Here is a 22,422-nt window from a genome sequence, read left to right on the forward strand (position 1 = left end):
GAGAACACTAAAAGAAAAACAATGTGTTAGTTTGCCTCTGATATTTCTGACTACTCCAAGCTCATTCGCACATGGGGGATATTTGAATCTTGAAGTCATAGAATCACAAATATTTAGTTTAATTTAATACAAATAAATATATTACACATGAAACAGTTAAACACAGCCAATCTTCACAGTAGAGCGTCAGATAATGATGAGTTTTTCCTTGACATTTTTGTCTTTCTATTGATCCATTATAGTTTCAGCTCTAAAGAAAAATGATAGAACATCACCATTGTATCCTTCTACACAAAAGCACTTTTTCCTGTGACGGATGCAGACTTCTCAGTTTTATGTCTAGTTTTAAAATGTTTATGTCATTGTTATCCAGTTTCCTACCGTAAGTGTCCATTCTCTTGTGATCAGTTTTCCTCCTTGAGCTAATTATTAATCGAAGAATCACTAGGTCTCAGTGTTATCCAATATTATAACGAGGCTGTGTTTCTGCCCATGCACAGATGGCTCAGGCATCTCCGAGCCGCTCTGTTATTGTTGCAGCTGCCTGTAAAATGCTGTTCATTCAACCATCACTTAGAGATCAAGGATCAGGCTCATGATTCTGGCCTTGTGGCATTGAAACTTTTTTGACAGCTTGTGACTGCCAAAAACTAAATGTGGAAAAATACTTGTGTTCTTCTCAGAGGATATGAGAGTATCTTATCCAGCTCAGACCAAGAAGTATCCTATCCAGCTCTGACTGGATGCGATATTGTAGCACTCCTGATGGGGGTGAATAATGTGGAAGCACATGTGAGAAGGCTACCTGCATAGCCAGCAGGGGCTGTGATTAATGCCACTTAATGCTTGGTAAATACTCTGTATGACTTATTAATGGAACATATTACCTGTTTACAAAACTGTACGATCAATTATGTTTTAATATTCCTTCATTAACATCTAATCTCAATCCTTGTCTGTGGAAATAAGCAAGCTGAATATAAACAGCTACCTGAATGCCATACTATTACTGTTCATGCTCGCTGACATACATAGTGATCAAAGAGGAATTGAGTGCTGATAGTGGGTTTAACAACATCGTCCTGGCATGCATTGTTGATGTATGTAAACCGGAGGATAATTATTTCTGCTTGGATCAATAAGAGACAGCGGTGAGCCGGGTCCCTCTGTCCATCTCTTCCGAGCCTCGTGCTGATTTGAGCTTCCATCACAGTGCTCATTCGGTGAAGAGTTGTGCAGCTTCAGTTTTATTTTTGTGTTCAGTCTCATGTGTTAACTGAATGTTTATACTGCTTAAATGTTGCCTTGTTTCTTGGGTATTAATTAAGTAATGGAAAAATGACAGGTAGCTACTAAACATTAGTCATCAATAACTTTCATTGTCACAACGTTTTTCTTCTTCTGGGAACCACATTGAAAAAAAAATGTGTGTGTGTGTGTTTGTGTACTCTGGGGGTCAGGCGCTTAACAAATCACAAGATCAGTTTCACACTTCGAATAGAGGAAGTACTGGTCCACTTTACTTAAGTTATGGTGAATTTCTTAACAAATAGTTGCTTATTTACACATCCAGTTGTTAAAGAGCAACATTATCATTCACCTGCAGCCCTTTTTTGTCCTCTTGATAAATGTAAATTAGGCCTATGATAGCCTGGTGACCTGTCCAGGGTGAACTCTGCCTTTACTAGCTGGGATTGGAGCTTGACAGGGGCGTGTTAATAACGTTATGAAACTAAAAAACATAATGAAAGAATGTCAAACATAAGTGACATTTCTGGATTATTTAGTAGAACTAATTTCAATCAAAATGTTTTAGCATCGCAGTAGAAAAGGCTTCAAGCATAAGAACAAGCTGATTAGAGGCAAATGTTTCACGATAAACTGGTAACTATAATTGTTAGACGGGAAAGTTGAATATTTATGTTGGTTATTTTGACTCTATTTACATGTTGAATATAATTTATCTGCCTGTCTTCAAGGAATTTTGTTTCTTAAAATGTCCAAAAGCAGATGTTGCTAAAGAAGGGGATTATCATGGTAATACTGTCATATGAGACAAAATGTTGTGCTCTGGATGGCTCTCTGTTTAAAAAAAACAATGTCTGCTAAATCCTTTTTAAAATAAGTGGTTGGGTTTGCCCTTTGCTGTCAGGTGAGGAGGCCCAGGTTGTGAGATTGCCCTATTACTGGAGTCCAATGGCTTTTTGCAGACTAACCCACTTTGACATCTTGTAGGAGCTAGAAGGCCTCTAGAGCGACATGGACGGTTCTTGTTCATATCAGCTGCTGTCCCAACGCTTGCAGTCTTTAGTGCACATTTCACATTGATGCTGTCATGTCTGCTGTGCAGAGGGGCTTTATTTACTTGGTTATTCAATATCACACACGACAAACCAGCTGCGAGACCACTTCCATTGTTGAAGCGTAGGCTGATGCTCGTGTCACACCTCTCATACGGTTCTTGGCACCTTCAGTGTTGTGTACAGTAACTGCTAACTGCTAGTTTGAGTTCAGCGCCGCTGCATCTCTGGGTGAAGCTTTGCAGAGGAGTGGCATGACTGCTGTGATACACCTTGACTCACTCTGCTCTCCACACCTCCAAGCAAAACAAATCTCTATCGGAGATCATTGGCACACAAGGGAGGGAGAGAGGGAGAGGGAGAGAGAGAGAGAGAGAGAGAGAGAGAGAGAGAGAGAGAGAGAGAGAGAGAAAGAAAGAAAGAAAGAGAGGGATGGAGAGAGAGGGATGGAGAGAGGTAGAGAGCCTTCTGGCCTCAGAAGCTGAGTGACATTTGATTTCAACTGGCGATCTTTATTATTTATGAATGAATTCAGACCAAGTTAATCAGTTGGTGTTCATCCTTTTCAAGCTAAACTTTTAACAGTCACGTCATTAGTGTAGCCTCAGGACCGGCTGATGTTTTATGCACATGGTGCAGAGTTTAAGAATTCAGTTGCAATAACTGCAGTGTAGACCGCAGTATCTTCACACAGTTAATGCAAGTAGTTGAATTAAATCATGTTTTATCGATACAGGGGTTATTATGTCAGTATATTGTGGTGTTGTTGAAGCTTTTTTTTTTCAAACGTAACCACGGTTTAGTCAGACACCCACATCAAGGAATTGACCATTTATAGAGAATGGTTGGATTTGGCAGGAAAAGCTCTGCTGTTTGAAGAAGCTCAGAGAATCCAAGCAGCTGCGAGGATTCTGCTGAGAGAACTGATTCCTTCCCCATAAACACATGAATGGACAATTAATCTTAGTTTAGTCAACAATACCAAAAATATAGCACATAAGGAGGAGATTTAGGCGTGACTTTAGTGCTGTGCCTGAACTACAGAAACACGAGGCCTCCTTTTAGAGTCATATCATTCGTTCCTCTGGTCTCTTACATAAGTGACAGTGATGGGCTAGGCCAAGTAATGCTGATATAATCTGTCATATTTTCAGTAAGTAAGTAATAACCAGTGGTCTGTGAAAACATGGCAAAACCATTTATGTATACATAATTATTTGAGGGACAAACAGAAGCAAAACACATCATAAAGACAACCATTTCAAGTGAAATCTTCAACTTCTATATTAATTTTCTAGCTTGTTTATATGAGAAAGCATCATCATCAACATTAATTTGCCCACAAAGACTAAAAAGCCTGTTTAGATCTAATAAATGAAGACTGCATCACAAAATGTCAAATGATTAAATACAATATTCAAGAGCATATAGCATATAGCACAGGGAGATAGCCTGTTTTACCTGTAAAAGATACTTAAAAAAGAGAGAGACCGTGGCTCGCAATCACCCACTGAGGTGGTTGAACATTCAGTGAGTCTTGGAGAAAAAAATCTAGGAGCATGGGTCTGCAAAGCTCAGCTTGAAACTTGGTTAGCCTCTGTCGTCTGCTCTTAAGGAGGCCGAGATGAAATGCTGTCGTGCTGAACAGAGTAGCAAAGCATGTACAATCAGGGTGTTTGCAGAGCTCTCCCATTCCTCCCAAATAAAACTTAAAGTTTTATTACCGCTATGTACACAGACTATTAGCTAGTGGCCATATACCTGTATTGATTACAATTAAAAGAAGCTGTAATATAGAGAGAGGCTGAAATGAGTATACATGTGTATCTGTAATAATATATACAATAAAAAAACATCCTATTCTGCTTGAGAGTTAATATCTCAAAAATAATGTTTCCAGCTGTGTCACAACACTAGCACATGGAACTAAATATAAAAAAAGTACATTTTTAATACTATTAAGTATACGGAAGCCATATAAATATATTACAGTTCAAAACTATGATTGTGGGCTTATTCGTTTTTGAGTAGGGTTGAGTGATGGATGTAATCAAATGGTAAATGGACTGCATTTATGTAGTGATTTACTACAGCATTTAAAATATGCCTCTTCACCCACGCACAACTACCATACAAGCTGCCGGCTGAGCCCTCAGCAGCAATCAGTGATCAGTGTTTCTCATCTCCAGTCTATATACGTAAATATGGAAAACAAAATCAAACAAAATGAAAATGAAAATTTGCTTGGAATGATTATTTAGGCTGGATTTTTCTTGTTTTTAATCACAGTATCACAATTTGATTCCTCTGAAAGTTAAAGGTAGATTTTTGTTAACAAAGTTTCACTTACCGAAATGCAAAATGTATCTTTGAAGCCCAAAAAAACAACAAACCTTCGCAGAGATGATATTTGGTAATAATTTAATCCTTTGCTTTAACCTTAAATGCCTTCTTCCCCCCTCCACCCGTCTGAGTATCAGTGAACAAAGCATGATCTGTGCATGCACATGTGCATCCTCATGGACATGCATAAGATAATAACACAACAGGCACCCAATCATGAAACACAACGCTCCACATTGCTTCTCTTGGTGGAAATCTCCACAGTGCCTTTAATAAACAATAACATTGTAAAATGACCTCACTCTTAAACACCAAATACAAACTGTCTCCTGTTGGTGAGCTCACATCGTTTCAAACGTGTTGTGCTGTCAGCCACTGATGTCTTCTTTACAAATTGCAAAGCTCTTGCAGTGTCTGTATACACCTCCCCATCGTTATGAAACACTTATGCTGTCTGTCCCAGATTCCTTGCAGATTCCTCTCACACACATCGCTGCTCCTCTCTTTGCTTTTTGTCATCGCCTTTCTTGATTTTCTCAGTCATTTTAGAATATCCAGCTGTAAGTCCCTCTTGACTTTACGTTCAGAAACCTTTATCTGTACGATAGAAATGGACCATGGGAATTTGCCAACTCTGTTGTTCAGCCTCCATTTTTAAACACTGCTTGACTTCAGGTTACTACTTGAATGTAAACAGCATTTAAACATATAAAAAGTATTTTAGTCCTGATACCCTCACACTGACGCATGACCTTGTTGGAAGGAACCACCATGGTTTAAATTGAAGCCCATGTTCTGTTTCATCGGTCTATGCCTTGACTCAAATGGCTTGTTTATTGTCTGAAAGCTACAGAAATAACAGGCATAACAAGGATGAGACTGTTCCTGTTTTCCAGCAAAGAGCCTTTAAAAAGTAGCTTTCCATTAGAAGTCAGTGCATTAGAAATGCCCAAGACTCAAGAAGTAAAACAAGCAATTAGGGTATTATTTGCGTGATGGCATGTCGTGTCAGTTAAGAATGTGGTTGGCGGCATTTGGATCTTTTCGTTTGACCGGGTATTCCCGTCAGCCCTGGACTTACAGGACATTACTCAGACATAACTAGACACGGTATATACACATTTAAAGTGCTGAGTGGTATTTCATTAAAGACAATCTTAACCAAACACAAAATCAAGACCAACACCAGACCAGTGCGAGTCCCACACTGCATGATACACTTAAGATAAATGGGGAAAATACAAACCAAGCACTTCTCAGATAGATCTGGAGGTTCCACATTAATAAAATCATCTATGAGCAAACAAATTCAAACAATCATGAGGGAGGAGCTGAAATCTGCTCAACTGTTGACCGTGTTGACCGGCATAGACCGTAAAAACCCAAGACCGATTTTGAATACCACAATAGTGCAGACAAGTTCAAAAGAAGAAAGATAAACAAAGTGATTTCCACCAAGACAAATACATTTGTTTAATGCTCAAAATGCTTTCATAAACTGTGCTATAAGCTAAGTGCTATGCCACTCTGTATGATATGTTGCAATAGCACCAGGTGGCTGCTCTGTAGAATCATTATTACAGAGCCGCTCTGTGCATGTTTGTATCCCAAAATAGTGCCAGAACACAAAATGTGGCCTTGGGATTGTGGCAGATGTGCTTCTGATCAGTGCATGAGTGACAAAGAAGCACTGAGAGTTTCCTGTATCCAACCCCACTGCGTTTACTTAAATAACCTCTTATATATCTGGGCGCATAGCTTCTCAGTTGGCAGTTAGAAGAACAGAGCTCTATTTTGGATACAGATGGAACAGCTGGTTTGGCAAAACGGATGGTTTTCGGTTGTCACTGATTCTTTGAGAAAAATAGTAGATTGGTTGTGATGTTGTGATTTGCCACCCCTTTTGATTGGTTGTTGAAACCCGCTGCTTATGTAAAAAAAAAAAAAAAGGGCGTTGTTCATAGAGATGAAACAATAATTTGACTAAGTAATTAGTCAATGGAAAAAGTAACCTGCAACTATGTTGATAATCGACTAATCATGGTCATTTTTTAATTAGAAATCATTAAGCGCTACACATACTCAGGTTCCAGCTTCTCAACCGCAGGATTTGTTTCTTTCTCGTTCGCATATATACATATAAACTTTTGGTCAGACAGAACAAGACATTTGAAGAAGTCCTAGGCTATCTCCCTAAATGCCCATGCATCAAAAATGTGTTGTTTCTTGCTCCAGGTGAACACAGCAGTTTACCGGGTCCTCTGATGGTGAGGATCACTCAGAATGTAAACGAAAATATAGAATAAATACAAAATAGCTGCTGTTGATGCGTCCTGGCTTTCTCAGGTGTGGGTAGAACTGAGGGAAGCTGAAGAGCGTCTACTATTAACTTATCACATTATATGACACTTAAAACTTTAAAGGCAGACCTATGGGACTTCTCAACTGAGCTTCATTGCCAGGGTGTGACACGTGGCTACCAAACAGCTTTACTTCCTTCCATTTCCTGTCCGGTTAAATACCTCACGTTGTAATTTTAAGCAGATGGGAATTCCTGCTATCTTCAGTGTAGTGACTGGGTCTGTGAAATCCTCCTAATAACTGGGCACGGCTTGCCAGTACACGCCCTGTTCCAGCCTCACCAGACTTCTAATAACAGTCTTTGTGACTTGTGGGGATTTCCAGTGTTTAAACCCTCAGTGAAGAACCGTCTATGCATCTGTGATTTGTGATTAGACCGCCAATGTCTGTGCCCGCTGATTCTCTCACTAATAGCTGCCGTAGGCTTTTGTGTGAGAGAGAGTCTGTTCTGGTTTGAGCGTCAGTCTTGGGTTGGTGTACAACACCTCTGCTTGTGGTCCATGTTGAAACACACACTGTGCCCACTCTATGACATCGCCTGGACTTGATATGCAAACCATGCGGTAGGAAACAACGCTGTTCACCAATCCAGGTGCAAGGTTGTTAATTAAAACAAAAAAAAGGCAGTAATGTTGTTATTTGGTAGATGAGGCATGTTCAGTATTCAGCAATACTTGATGATCAGGATCTTTGTTTCATTGAGTCCGGCAGAGCTTTATTTCTCTAGGAACAAACTATGAATTTATCAATTAATTATGTTTTTTTTCTGCACTTAATTTACTCCTCCTTACTTTACTTTCTACTGGTGTATTATAAAACAAATATCAGGCAGCATTTAAGACTGACACAGAACTGCAGTGACAAAGATGACAGAAGTCAGATAACTTAGAGTTGTGTCTCGCTGACCTCGTAGACTTCAGGCTAAAAGACGATGTTGCCGCTAACAAGCACTCTAACTAATGGAGCCATTTCCTTTTCCCCACTCTTCTCCCAGTCTTCCTTTGTGTATTTCAGGGTGTATTTCTAAGTGCAAAGGATTGCTTTTTAACCTTTTGTGAAACGCAGGTTTCATGTTTCTCAACCACTAAACTTCAAGATGAACGTGGAGAGTTCGGTAAATATGAAGAGATGGACTGTTATAGTGAAGCGCTCTCTAATCTTATTCTATTTTAATCAATGACAAATAAACACTTAATACTTTATTTGAGGAAATAATCACATTTAAAGATGTGTCATAATGCTAATATCATGCACCATTATGAAGGATGTTTGTTGATTGGTCGAATAGCAACTGCATACAAATGTGTGAATTTTATCATTTACACAGTTTTTTTCAAATTTTATGCGCTTTATAAAATAAATCCAAAATACTCGAATCAATTGGAAAAGAAACATGCTAAAGTATCAGGATTAACTTGGCTTTGATGGTGAAGAATTCTTGTTAAATTTGTTGAAAAAGACTATCGTTTTGAAGATAACATAAGCTGATGAAACTTTATTTATCCTAGGTAAAATTGTTGTCTGAGATGAACTTTTGTGGTCAACTTTCTGTTAGATATTTACCTTGTTTGATTAAATTGTATTTATTCAAATGAGTTTCCTTTTCATTTAATGTTATACCAAAATTTCACTCGCGTGTATTTTCTCCCTCTGTTTCTAGGACCTCAGAGGGACCATGACAGATGAAGACTGGTTGAATGTTGCCACTATGTGTGGTCGTGTGACTGAACCAGGCTCCTCCACAGCACATGGGAAACACTTTCTCCTACTAACTTGCCGTTGCCGCCTTGTTGCCCTGTTTTCACCATGAGTAGATCTGCCAGGCGCTTCACCTCTGTGCCCTCATACTGGCGCTGCCGTTGTGCCGCGTGAGCGCCCCCTCTCCTCCGGCAGCTACTGCACGGCATGGCCTCTCTGGATCTGCCATACCGCTGTCCTCGCTGCGGGGAGCACAAGCGCTTCCGAAGCCTGTCGTCTTTACGCGCCCACCTGGAGTACAACCACACGTACGAGACCCTCTACGTCCTCTCTAAATCTAACAGTGTGTGTGACGCTGCTGCTCTGCTGCCGCTTGTGGCCGAGGGCGCTCTCCTCGCACCCGCCAACAACAACGAACCATTTGAGCCGCTGCGGCCTTCAGCTTTAAAGGAGCGCCGCTTTCCTTGTCGTGAGCTTCCTTGTGCGGATGACTTGAGTCTGACCCCGGCTAACTCCAACACTGCAGCCCGGTATATTCCCAATGTGGAGTTTCCCCTCGGGGAGATTTTTATGAAAAAAGCCATGACATCTGCAGACCCAGGTCCCCACGGCAACCCCAGCACAGCTGTAGCAGTGGCAGCTAACGTAGCGGCTAGCGCAGTGGAGGCAGCCTACGAGGAGGGCCTGGCCAGGCTGAAGGCTCGGGCGTTTGAGCGGCTGGAGCTGGATGAAAGGCTTGAGAAGCTGTCTGAAGAGGTCAATACGATCATTTTGGTTGTCAGAATCAAATTGACTTTGGCTCTCAGTCGTTCTCAATATACTTACGTAAAACAGAGAACAAACTTACATGATACAGATACCGACATACCGCTAAACAAACAAGCAAACAAACACATGTAGCTAGTATGTTAGGTTAGAGCTGGACAAGGTTGTAACGATGTTCAAAAAATATTTTACTGGCGAAAGCTTAATTTAGTTGCATGGAATTAAAATAGTGGTTGTATCAAACGATACATGCCTATTCATATTCATATTCATATATATATATATATATATATATATATATATATATATATATATATATATATATATATATATATACACACACACACATACACATAGTTATGTCTTATACTATGTGGCGATTATGGCGGGACAGGCAGCTCAAGTGCCTCTTGTCTTGTAGGTGGAGCAGAAAATAGCGGCCCGTGTAGGTCGTCTTCAGTCCGAGCTGGAGAGGAAGAGCTCCGAGCTGGAGCGGGCCAAGCTGGAGAGCGAACAGCTGAGCCAGGAGAAACAAGATCTGGAGGACAAGGCCTCCGAGCTCTCTCGACAGGTGGACGTCTCTGTGGAAATGCTGGCCAACCTCAAACAGGACCTGGTGAACAAGGAGCAGGAGCTCAACCACAAACAACAGTAAGTGATAAGTCTGTTCTTCAGACTCAGTGGAGGCTCAACGCTGTCGCTGACCTGTTGGTGTGCTTTCCTATCACATGAAGAAATGTCTTTTAAGTCATTTAGTTTACTGACTGCAGCGTCTAAAATGTGAAACTAAGCTTCTTTCTTCTGCTGGGATAGTAAAAGGAATACCTTTGAGCTTTGGACCATTGGTGGGATCTAACAAGAAGATGTAACGAAAGAAGACTTAATGAAAATAATCCTTAAATACAAGCCTAAAAACTTGCTGCTGTTTTGATGAAGATGTCCGTTTGTTGGTTTATTGGTCTGTCCATCTCTCTTGTTGATACAAAGGTCATAGTCCACTTGGACTTGTGGGGGAATAGAAAGAAGTAAAACATGAACACTCTCTGCGACCAATTTCTTCACCCTTGACCTTGACACCGATGGCTCCTAACAATCCCTTACTCTTCCTTCATTAAAACACATTGTCATGCAAACACACACACAATCTCCCCTCCCCTCCTTCACCTCAACCTATTTGTTGATGGTTTAATTCTCAGTCGCATCCACCCATCAGATGTGGTCGGCATCTGTCCAGCTGCTGTCTCCATAAAGTGTCCAGCGCAGGTCAGCGGCTCATACTGAATGGAGAAACCTCTGTCTCGGGCCAGTCCCTCCATTAAGCTGCCGTGCTGCTTCATGAACTAGTTGAAATCACGGTTGCTGTAAATAGAAGGAGCTCTTGGATATAATTCAGAGTGGTGACGCAACATTATTTGGAGCTCTCCCCCAGAATGGCACAAGGAATGAGTGAGGCTACATTTTTGTAGATGTTCAGAGCTAATTGATGCTATTTTCAGTTTGACAGGCTCAAAGCAATGCATACAATATATAGTTTCTACTAAGTCTATACTCAAATGGAAGGTAATAAAAAAGATAATGCATCCTCTGCCATTATATTTTACAAAGTGGTTTACCTTTTTCCTCTCTCACAAATTAGGTTTTTAAAGATGCATGACATTCAATTTCCATAAAGAATATTATACCAATGCTAAACAGTTGTAATTCATTATTAAAGACATGTTTTTATAAAAGGGAATTACCATATGAGGCATAGTAAGAATATAATGGGAAAAAAGGGATTAGTCATTTTGTGTGCATTATAAATTGAAGCTTATGAAAGGTGTCAGGACAAGTAAAAAAAAAAAAGATGTTCTTGTCGACTTGTATAAAATGAATGGAAATACGCTCTATAACAAAGTCATGGCATTACAAACTCTTCCGATGGTTTTAAATGGGAGACCTTTCCTGTCTCCTAGGTGGTCGTGGTCGCCTCTGCCTCAATCCCACCACCTCGTCCGAAAGTGTTGTGAATGTCGTGTGGATGGATGAAAGCTGATTGGGTTATATTTGTGAGTTTGACTGAGGACCTGCCCCTAATCTCTTAAAGGGGCGGGATAGTAAAAAAAAAAAGACACCAAAAGAAGAAAACTGACTTCACCATCTCCTTTCTGAGCTGTTTCTGTCATGGGTTGAGTTTTGTTTACTGTTGTATTTTGTAGTTTTGTGTCCCCTGTGTCTCTGCACTTCCTGCCCTGGTGGTTGTCTGCCTACATGGTTCCTGATTGTGGATTTCCTACACCTGTACTGCCCTCATTATGTCCACCTGTTGCTCGTTACCTCCTGTTGTATTTAAACCCCAATTGTCTCCCGTCTCCTTGTTGGTTCGTCTTGTGTAACCTGTGTCCTGTCTCTGTGCCTGGTTTTGTCTTCAGTTTTGTCTTTCGTCCGTTGCCCCTGACAGAACGAACCAACCTCTGTCAGGGGAACGGAGGAAAGACCCAAATGCCAAAAAAATATTTATACCAAGAAGAAAAAGGGTACTCCAAAAACAAACCAGATTCAAACTGAAGACAAAACCAGGCACAGAGACAGGACACAGGTTACACAAGACGAACCAACAAGGAGACGGGAGACAATAAAACAGGAAACAAAACGCAACCCAAGATAGTTTCTCTTTTAATTATAGCACTTCTATATCTGCTGCAAACAAACACTAGCTCTTTGCATCTATTGTCTTTGTTACTGTGATCTACAGTTGTGCACAGCCTGACATTCAAATCTCATATTCAAGCCATCTGGTATCTCTGCTGTGTCTTTATCTGACCGGACAACCGGCCTCGTCTTTCTATCTTCCTCCAGGTTATTATCACCTCTTCGGGTTCTTTTTCAGGCCTGAATGTCAACAGTAGGAGACAGAAAAGCGCTCCCAAGGTGTCAACTCTCATTACACACATTACACATGTGACTGTGCTATGTGTGATTCTTTGTAAAGGTGTCAATGGGGGACAAATGGAATGCACATAACAATTTAGAGGCCTTTGGGTATTAAAACTGTAGCAGACAATTTTGGAGAAACCAGCAAGAGTATGCTAGATTTTGAAAGCATCCAACAGAAAACAGCCCAGCCCCTCTCCTCAGTCTTCTTCCTAAAAACACAGGAACTAGCACTGCCAGTCCACAACAGAGTGCCAGAGAACGAAGCGCAGCACATTATTGTTATCACTGACTATATTTAGCTAACTCATGTCATGTTCACATATAAAAAAAACACAGAACATTAACCAATGAACATGGCTATTCTTAGCACTCACAGCTGCTAATGTCAAGGAGTGCATTCAGATAGGCAGGTAGGTAGGCCATCCAATCACAGCGGACAGACTTAAATAATTAGATGGGTTAATTACAGGCCTGTGACAACAACAGATACCAGATTATTTTCTTTTTTTGTCAGAGAATTTGATAAATTGGTTGCTGTCGGCATGTAAGAAGAATTTCAACTAATATAACGGCTTCTAAATTAATTGCCCATCCTGACTTGAGGCAATTTTATTACTTCCGCCAGGAAATTAATGCAATAACTGTAATTCCTTTTCCAGCCGAAGCCTCTTCTGTTTATGTTGTCATTTTTTAAGGGTTCATTCAGTCTCTTCAGTCCAGATTTGTCGTTGCTTTACAGATGTCGTGTTTCTCATAGTAAAGTCCGACCAGCAGCTCTGAAACCTCAACACATAAATCAGAGAAGGGAGAACAGCTTTTATCAAGCAAAAATGTTAATATAAATGACTTATACAGGTATTATTAGACGTTGAGCGACTGATCTTGTGATAGAACGATACAGGGAGGATACTTCTGAGGATGTGTCACAAAATTGACATCTTAACCCAGTCTAAGAAATAAACCTCCCATGCCACTCTGTCAACATCACGACAAATCTCATGTAAATGCACTTTTAACATCTCATGCTGTGTTTTATGATTCTAATAGAATGATACAAAAAAAACTGTGTTTCATTAAAGTTAAATGAGCTGAAGAGAAGCATGCTTTTCTTCTATTTAGTCCCGCCCCCACGTTGTAAAGGGTACAGCAGCTGTGATCATGTCTCCCAAACCTCATGGCATCAGACTGGGGTGGCCACACTCTCACTGTATGGGCTGTATGACTCTCTCTCTCTCTCTCTCTCTCTCTCTCTCTCTCTCTCTCTCTCTCTCTCTCTCTCTCTCTCTCTCTCTCTCTCTCTCTCTCTCTCTCTCTCTCTGGTTGGACACACATTTTTTCTGTGTCAGTCTCTCTCTCTCGCTCTCTCTCTCTCTTTCTCTCTCTGAGGAGAAGCTGGCAGTCAAACAGTAAGCTCATTCAAACAAGTACAAAATATACAGTCTGAGGTGGAAAAAGAGCATCACTGTCGGTGAATGTTCAGCAGGGTTGGTGACTAAGCAGAAAGTTAAGACACAGAGCAGCTTATTAACAACCTTATGCATACAGCGGATTCTTTGCAAAATCTTTGATATTCTCGTGTGACTTTTTGTGGTCTGTTAAACTCCTTCAAGGAGTTATGCATCATCTAGCACATAAGTGGTATCAAGTGCGAGTCACCTCTTCGTGAGTTGCTATGCAACCGGAGAAAAGTCCCACGAACTGGCTTCCGCTGCAGCGCTATGCATAAATATATAACACAACCTAAAAATGTATTCTGCACTCAGAAACGCTGTAAATAATTATGAAAAACATACAAAACGCCTTCGGTACATTTGTGCAATCCAGCTTGGGTATCATTAGAGTGTAACATTTAGTTTGAAGCACAATTAATTCACAAACGACAACAAAGACAAAACACACACTGCATGCTCATACAGTCACTGAAAGCACATAATGATAAACATTACACAGCAGTGTTGCAGTCAAAGCTGAATGAATAACAGAGTCCCTCAAGCATGTCTGTTTGATAGCAGCTGGACTAAATGAGAGCGTCTACAATCAGCAGAAACTGGAGCCTGTAAGAGAAATGAAAAATGGTGGGACGGTTATCTCCATCATTTCAGTGTGCTACAGACCAAAAGTCTAGAAATACGTCAACTATACTCACAATTTTTCCAGCCATTAATCGCTTGATGACATACAACACATTTATTTAGTTGCTATGATATTCGCTTGTTACTAATATGCCAAGTGCCATATTATTGTTACAGTAGATCATTTTGCATTTTGACTAGCTGTTTATAATGAACTTTGATCAACGGTTTGTAAACCCGTTCATCCATGGAAACGACTGGCCTCACTGCTCCTGCAGGAGGACATGATACTCTATGCAGCCAGATTGTCAGATGTGTTCTTTGAATGCTTAATTGTATCTCTTCCCGGTTGAAAGTGTGCATGAGATGTACTTGTGGTTGATACAGTCATTATCTAGACCTGGGCAATTTTTGCAGTCAATCAAAAATGTCAAATGATTCCATGTCACAGCTTCTCAGTTGTGGCGATTTGGAAGACATTTAAACATTTCATTAATGAGGCACAAAACAGCAGCAAGAGTCAGTGCACAACATTGAACATTGATGTAAATGTGTCACAGTTAGAGCAATAATACATACAATAAAGAGACTGGACCAAGACCAAACCAATTACAATAATTGGAAAAGTAATAGGCAATAATAATAATAATAATAATAATAATAATAATAATAATAATAATAATAATAATAATAATAATGTGATTATAATGGTAATATTTGTAGCTTTAGGTTTTGGCATTGTGTGTCAGATTTTGTTATACCTTAATTTGTATTGTACCCACTTTATGTGATGGACGAACGGGGGAGTGGCAAAGTGTTGCAGTAAAGCAGTTGTTTGTCTTAGATTGTGCAGGTGTTCTTTCAGTCCAGAGACAACGCATGCCAGTTTTTCATATCATATATAGTGCACAGACACACACACACACACACACACACACACACACACACACACACACACACACACACACACACACACACACACACACACACACACACACACACACACACAGTTGCTGCAGTAGCCCTTTGATTCATTCCTACAACCAGCTATGATAAAGTAAGAGGGTCCTGTGTTGCATAAGAAAGATAAAGGCTCAAAACTGAGCATGAAGGAGTCTTGGTATTTGCTGTCACTATGCCTACAAAAAAAAACAGGCTCAAGCAGCAATCTATGCAAAGTGAAGCTGTCAGGGCAGAGAGAGAACTCGTCTCATTAACGACAGTGTCTGAGAAAGAAGAGCATCGAGTATTAGCACGACAAGACCTCTGTGGGCTTTCTGATGAAAAGAAATCAGAGCAAGGACGTGATCTGCAATACATCCAAATATGGGGACTTGAAATGAGTTTGACACCTTCTAAAAAGGGTCTGTGTTTTAATATAACATATCAAAGCTCATTGTATCTCAAAATCTGACAATACATAAGACAATACATGCATATGTATTATTATTGTATGCTAATAAATTATTTGGATAACAGAAAAACATTATTCAACACATATTATCTTACATATACTTACATAGAGAGCTCATGTACTAGGACTGGACTGTAAGGCTATGATGTACAATGTAGAGCTGTAATTGAACAAGCTTTGGGAGAATCATGCTCGATGTAAACCAAAGTACATAGACTCTGCATTCAGGCTTCCAGCAGCAGTGTTAAGTGGAGTAAAACAAGAAAGGGTTCTGTTGATCCACTGAATGTTATCCCCCAGAAAGAGCAGGATTTACGAGCGGAGGGCTGTTCATGTCTATCATTAGATGGAATGAACTGATTTTGTGTGTGTCCTTGAGGCTGAATGAAAGACTTTGAACACAAAGGAAAATGGAAACGACAAGGATGGCGCATCCAGTCTTTTAGTGGACATGTCTTCTTTCTCATTTTGTAAGTCTGACATGAAGGTTAAAGTAACCAGTGCACTGTTACACTGTTAGCAGATGGACTCTGGTTACGGGAGTGCAATATTGTTGGAGGATGTACTGGTTTAGTCAGTATCTGTGTGGTTCTTCTGTCTGATATTGAGCCAATGCTGTCATTATTTTTTCTATCTCTGGGACAATTGTCATGATTTATAATTGTTATGAGCTGTCTTTTAGAGCACAACAAATCGGAGACACACAATGACGTCTTCACAAAATATATTTCATACAATACAATTTAATAAAATGAAACAAAATTAAATTAAAAACTGAATGTTAACAGCGGAGGCAGTAATGAATGTGGTGCATGAGTGATGTAAAACAGACTGCCAGGTATCTGAAAAACTACTACTCGTTTTTACAGATATTTCTATTGTTTTACAGTTGCACTTCTGCAAAACGATTGCACAGTACGAAACATCACTGTCATCATGCAAACAAGAATTTTACGACAGATTCATTCTCTGTTTTTGAGAAGGAATTTCAGGTGGCCTCTTCTCCCATAATGATATAATGATCCATTTCATGTCATTTTTGTCAATGCGATCACCTTGCTGTTGCATCCCTGGGTGACTCAGCCTTGTATCATTTGTAACAGGAGCTTCAGTTTTGAGAGGACTGATTTGAGCCATAATACAATATTTACTCTCCCGTGATTGGTCGAAGCCAAGACGTGGATAACTGGTTTCTTTGAAAACCAGTCTTTGTTATTGTTTTTTTTTTTCTATCAGAGGCTTCAGCCTGCATCTCTTTCATCATCCCTTCGCTCACCCTTTCATCCTTGTCTGTCTCACATCTTCTTCTCGAGTAGCCATTCTCCCTACACATCTCCTCATGCCGGCGTTCTCTTGATGTGTTTTTGTGTAATGCAAAGACATGTGTGACATTATGACACCATAACACAATGTAGCCCACTGAATCTGTCTCTACGTTAAAAAAAAAAAATCACTATTTGATCCAGGTGTCAAAACACAATGAGACACAAGCAGCTGTCCTTTGTTAGATCGGAGAAAGCTTGTATTCATGCATCAGCCTCGTCTTCCTCATGCAGCCTTTCAGTCAATCATCTCTGCTCTTTAATATTAATGAGGCATTATTTTGAATTAACGGCCAGATATGATGACATCTTTGAAAGGAGGCTGACCAGTGATTGTTATTAGCATTAAAACAAAAGCCTTCAGAATAGCATGCCTTATTAATCATGCCTGTTATAGCTGGATGTCTTCGCCATACTTGTTAACAGTAATAACAGCCTATTTGTCATGGCTGATAATAATTTGTCGGGAAATGAAACATTGAAGGCTCAGCTACTCATTATTTCTCTGGACATATGCAGTGGCATATAGGACATCTTTTGAGGTCTTCAAAGCTCATTTTCATTTGAGTAATAGCAAGCCTACATTTTACAAGACTGGAGCTTTTGCTATTTCCATATGCTTGAAGGGACAAGAAGGCAAAAGATTTTAAATGAATATCAGGCAAACAATCCCCTTTCTCGTCATCTAATTGGGGGAAAGCAGCAGAGAGCAAGACCAGTGTTTGTTGTTTGGATACTGAAGGGGAATGTGAGGGAAAAATAATAAAATGCAGCACTGTAACCTACTGCTGTGCATTAGTGATTGTGTTGAGTGAGGCATATTGTTTGTACCAGAGCTTTGCGCTTCTACATAATGTTTAATTCAATTATGAACAGATCAATCGGAAGTGTGTGACGATATAAATATAAGAGATAGGAGGGAGGTGTAGATGCAGGTAGATGATGGAAACTTGGGCACATTCTGAAGGTAATGTTGATAATGGGGAGATGCAGGGTTGTGCAATAATAGTGATTGAAGAAAGATTTAATCAATATTTGATTACTTTATTTACATAGCAGACACACTGTTCCTAGCCAGTAAATCCTTTCTGTTGTTCGTGAAACTTTGTTTTAGGACACTCTTATCACAGTAGAACATGCTGTCTTGGTCTTATGAATCTACTTTACACAATTAACTGTACTTGAACTTTTAATCAGTGGGTCATGTGGGTGTTTTGGTGGCTAAGGCTAGCTTTTCCTCCTGTTTCCAGTCTTGATGTTAAGCTAAGCTATCCATCTGCTTGCTACAGGTACATTTTTACAAATACAATATTAGACTGTTATCCAATCTCTCTTCTAGTTCTTGGCAAGGAAGCAAATTAGCATAGAACACGCATGCACACACATATACACACATCACACACACGCACGCGCACACACACACACACACACACACACACACACACACACACACACACACACACACACACACACACATACACACAAAATGGAAACAAAGATAATGGTCACAAATATGGTTTCCCCTCGTCCACCAATGTGAATCGGCGTTATGAGCACGGTGTGAATTCAGCATGGAGCCACCGCCGAGTCGTTTCTTCTGAATCACGCCCCAGACTTAACAAACCGCCCCGCAAAGATGGCTGTCTTCTTTTTCAGCTCCTGAAATATAAGAAAATGTCTTCTTTTACAAAGAAAAATAGAAAAATCATATCCAGGTGAACACACAAGCATGTTTGTCACCTTGAGGCTTTCTTTCTGAGGTGTTGGAGTGAGTCGCGCTTTGAGAGCGAGGCATGTGTGTACATCCGAGTGTGTGTCTTGAAATCAGGATTGACAACAGGAAGCAGCCACATCCCATTTCTCTCCACTCTTCTGTCAAACCGCCTGTGTTTGCTACTTCCACAAGACTTCAGGTTTCTGTTTGCTCTGTGTTGCTTTAGCCTCTGCGAGGTTTTTCCTCACGGTCTTCGTGCTCAATCCCTCATCTTTTAGGATTTTTTTTTATCAGCTTCAAGCCTCTTTTTTTCTTCTATACTCTTTAATTCTGGTATTATCCTCTTTTTTTTTTAGCAAGTTTCCCAGGATCCAGTGAAGACATATTATCTTCCTTCCCATCCCCTTGGCCCTCCCTCCATCATTTTTTTCAGTCGTTCGATCAAATTCCTAATTCCCTCGCTTCTTCTCCATAAAGATTTCCAAGCTGAGTGAGGTTCCTTCAGCTGAGTGGTTAAGCTGCTGGTGCATCCATGCATTACTTCAAACACAGAAAAAGAGAGGGAAAGGCTTTCCTGTGTTGCTTCTAACACATTCCTCCTCGTGGAATAGGTGCATCTGTCTCCAGTCAGAACAGAATTTTGATATGTTAAATTATTAATTGAGATTACAAATGCATTGTAATTTGGATGCCAAAACACATTGTACGGTCCATGCGATCCTAACTCAGCTACTCTATAGCAGCAGTGAGATAGTTATATGTCATTATACTGGAGGCTGAACTAAAAACAGTGCTCAGTCGTTGTTGCTTTTCGTTTATAAGCTTGAATAATGAGTGCAGAACTTTGGCTTCAGGCTGCTTAATCATACACCACATTAGGTACAGCTCCAATCATTGAATTAAAATAATGATACTTGCACTCTTTAATTGTACACTATTAATTGTACACTAATGACATATTTTGAGTTAAAAGCGATTATCCAAAACCTGATTACTAATGAAAGCTGGTCTTGTGTTTGTATTGCACAAAGCTTTGATGTTCTTATCAGGTAAAGCACCGTTATTTCACACATGAAGGAAATTCAAAGTGCATCATACGTAATTGCATGATACATAAACAGGAAATACACAGAAACATTGAAACAAAACATGCAAAGATAGAAACGTGTTTCAAAGGAAATTAAAGAGAAATGAATGCAACAGAGGGAACAATATAAAAGTGCAAAGTGGAGGATGATGGGTGTTTAAAGCTGCACTCATAAATATGATAATTTAAACAATAGATTAAAGGTGTAATGTGAAAGGTGTCACTCTTAGTGATGAACCCACAGAAATACATCGCTCAACTCTGCAGCTCCCCTCAGCTCTCTGAATTTTTTTTAACTCCTTGCAGTTCTTTGTATTGTTTTCACTGTTTTGGTCCAATCTCACCGCTCTCACCAGCATTGTTTCCAGACACAGCAGGCAGCTGTTTTCAGCGATAAAGATCTATACACGACCAGCACAGATACCGTAGATAAACACAGTAAACGCATAAAAATAATTCTCAGTGAATGACATCGTTTCTCTGGGTCCGCTGGATGTATAACGGTGCAACTCTTTGCTGTATTTAAGTAAGATTGTCATATCAACATTGTATACTATTTCATTGTCTCAATCTCTCAAATGAATGGTGCTTGAAGCTTCAGTCACAGTAAAAGAGCGTAACATTTTTTTACCAAGAGACCAAAGCTGGGTTAAAACTAAATTAAATTCAAGCAGTGTGTCACAATCAGGGGTAGCCTTTGGAAGTAATTGGATCGACCAAAAAGCTTACAATTCTGATGAACTGAAAACATTGTGAAAGGGTTGACGTTCTAAGATGAAAACACGGACAACTCCCAGAGCAGACAATGTGGTGTTAGACCACATCGACCTGTGGTTGAACTGTCAATCACCATGTAGCCACACCCTAAAGCTTACCCTGCTTATGGTTGATTTCACTGCAAATGAGATCATAATTTACTAAATGAACATCATGCTGTGTTGAAGAAGACTTGAAACGAGTGATTGAGACCATACACTTTTGCTTACAATATTTACTGAGGTAATACATCAAGTGAGAAGTAGGGTTATTTTCTCATAGACCACCAGTTGCATGCTGCTAAGGTGATGCCGCATGGCTCGGCTCTTTTTATTGTCACTTAAGTGTGTATGCTTAAGCTGCACTGTGAAGCAGCAGAGTAACCTTTGATTGCTTGGCTTTGGGACTTTTGTTTTGGGAGTTTGTTGGTGTGCTGGTCATTGAGTGGCTGCAAGAAAAGTGAATAAATAATCATCTCTCTGTTGGAAAGATAGTTTTGAATTAAAAAGGATGCTGTAGGCTTTTTATTGCGTTTTTGGTAGTTACCACTTTGGAAGTACACAAGACAATGCATGAAGTAATTTAAGGGAAAGGATGCGTTAATTGCTGGTAATTATCGTGATTGCACGAAACTACCATCATATGTTGTTTACTTTTAGGCAAGGAGCTGTGCAGGTATTACTACTTGATTTGGAGTTAATCATCATACCTTTGTTAATTACCTGTTATTAGTGTTACCACCCGCCACAAGCCCATTATGTGGAAACCAGACCTTGCCTCCTCTCAGTTTGTCTCCTATGAGATCCCGGTTGTTTTTTCTGTGAATGTACATAGTCGCGTGTCCAGTAATACAATGAGTATCTTGTAATTACTTCACAGTTAATTGCAATGGGCCCAGTGATTCCTAAGTAGATCAAAATCATATTATCTCACATTATGTGCTATTACCAAGAGACTAATTCCAAATGTTATTGATCACAGAAGAAAACTAATGGCCACTTCATTTTGATATCATTTGCTGATTCACTGATTGTTCACTCATAGATTTGATATGTGCTTTCATTTCTACCGTGCAGTCAAACACCTTGACTAATTTTGGAGTGATATTTTTTTTAAATCTTTGCCTGAGGATAAAAACATGTTAACTGAGCCAGATGGCAAACTATTTATTTTTTTTTATCAGAGAATGCCCCATTTCTGGAAAATTCACTGTAACTGATTTTGGATGGATTGTGCAATGGTATGGTAAATGTAGTAGGAATGTAGTAGGGTGTTTGACTTCAGTTGAATGTTAAAGAAGCCATCCCGATGCGCAGCTCGGCTTATTTCACAAGCTCAAATTATTTTAAACTGGAGGGAAAACAGATTTTATGTCTGCAGTGATGGTCCAAGCCATTTTTAATGATTCATTTGGCTTTGTCAAGGTCAAATGTCTGAATTGTCTCATTACGTTCTCCTGACTGCATTGCTTGGACAGTAAAGGGTTGTGTTGTTTATAAGGACACAAAGAAAATAATTGGCCGCTTGTCTTGTTGTTTATTGTGTGGATAAAAAATCTTTGAGTTTTGAACTGTTGCTTGTCACATAAGTAACATAAGACATCACTTTGGTCTCTGAAATGATGGTAGGCATTTGACGATTACTGAATACATAATGTCTGGATGAAACCAAAAA

At 39.8% G+C, this 22,422-nt stretch overlaps 1 protein-coding gene across 2 annotated transcripts in view; it reads left to right on the forward strand.

Moving 5' to 3' along the window:
• fbxo41 (F-box protein 41) overlaps positions 1-22,422 on the forward strand; it is a 40,596-nt gene that overhangs the window by 1,856 nt on the left and 16,318 nt on the right. For both annotated transcript variants that reach the window (XM_068589095.1, XM_068589096.1), the window contains exons 2-3: positions 8,665-9,458; positions 9,889-10,118. In XM_068589095.1, coding sequence (XP_068445196.1) covers positions 8,910-9,458; positions 9,889-10,118 — 779 coding nt within the window. In that variant the 5' untranslated portion in view covers positions 8,665-8,909. The remainder of the gene's footprint in view (positions 1-8,664; positions 9,459-9,888; positions 10,119-22,422) is intronic.

The sequence above is a fragment of the Clinocottus analis genome, unplaced genomic scaffold (assembly GCF_023055335.1).
Source record: "Clinocottus analis isolate CAN_PGR_092001 unplaced genomic scaffold, fCliAna1.0.p SCAF_22, whole genome shotgun sequence".
Classification (NCBI taxonomy): Eukaryota; Metazoa; Chordata; class Actinopteri; order Perciformes; family Cottidae; genus Clinocottus; species Clinocottus analis.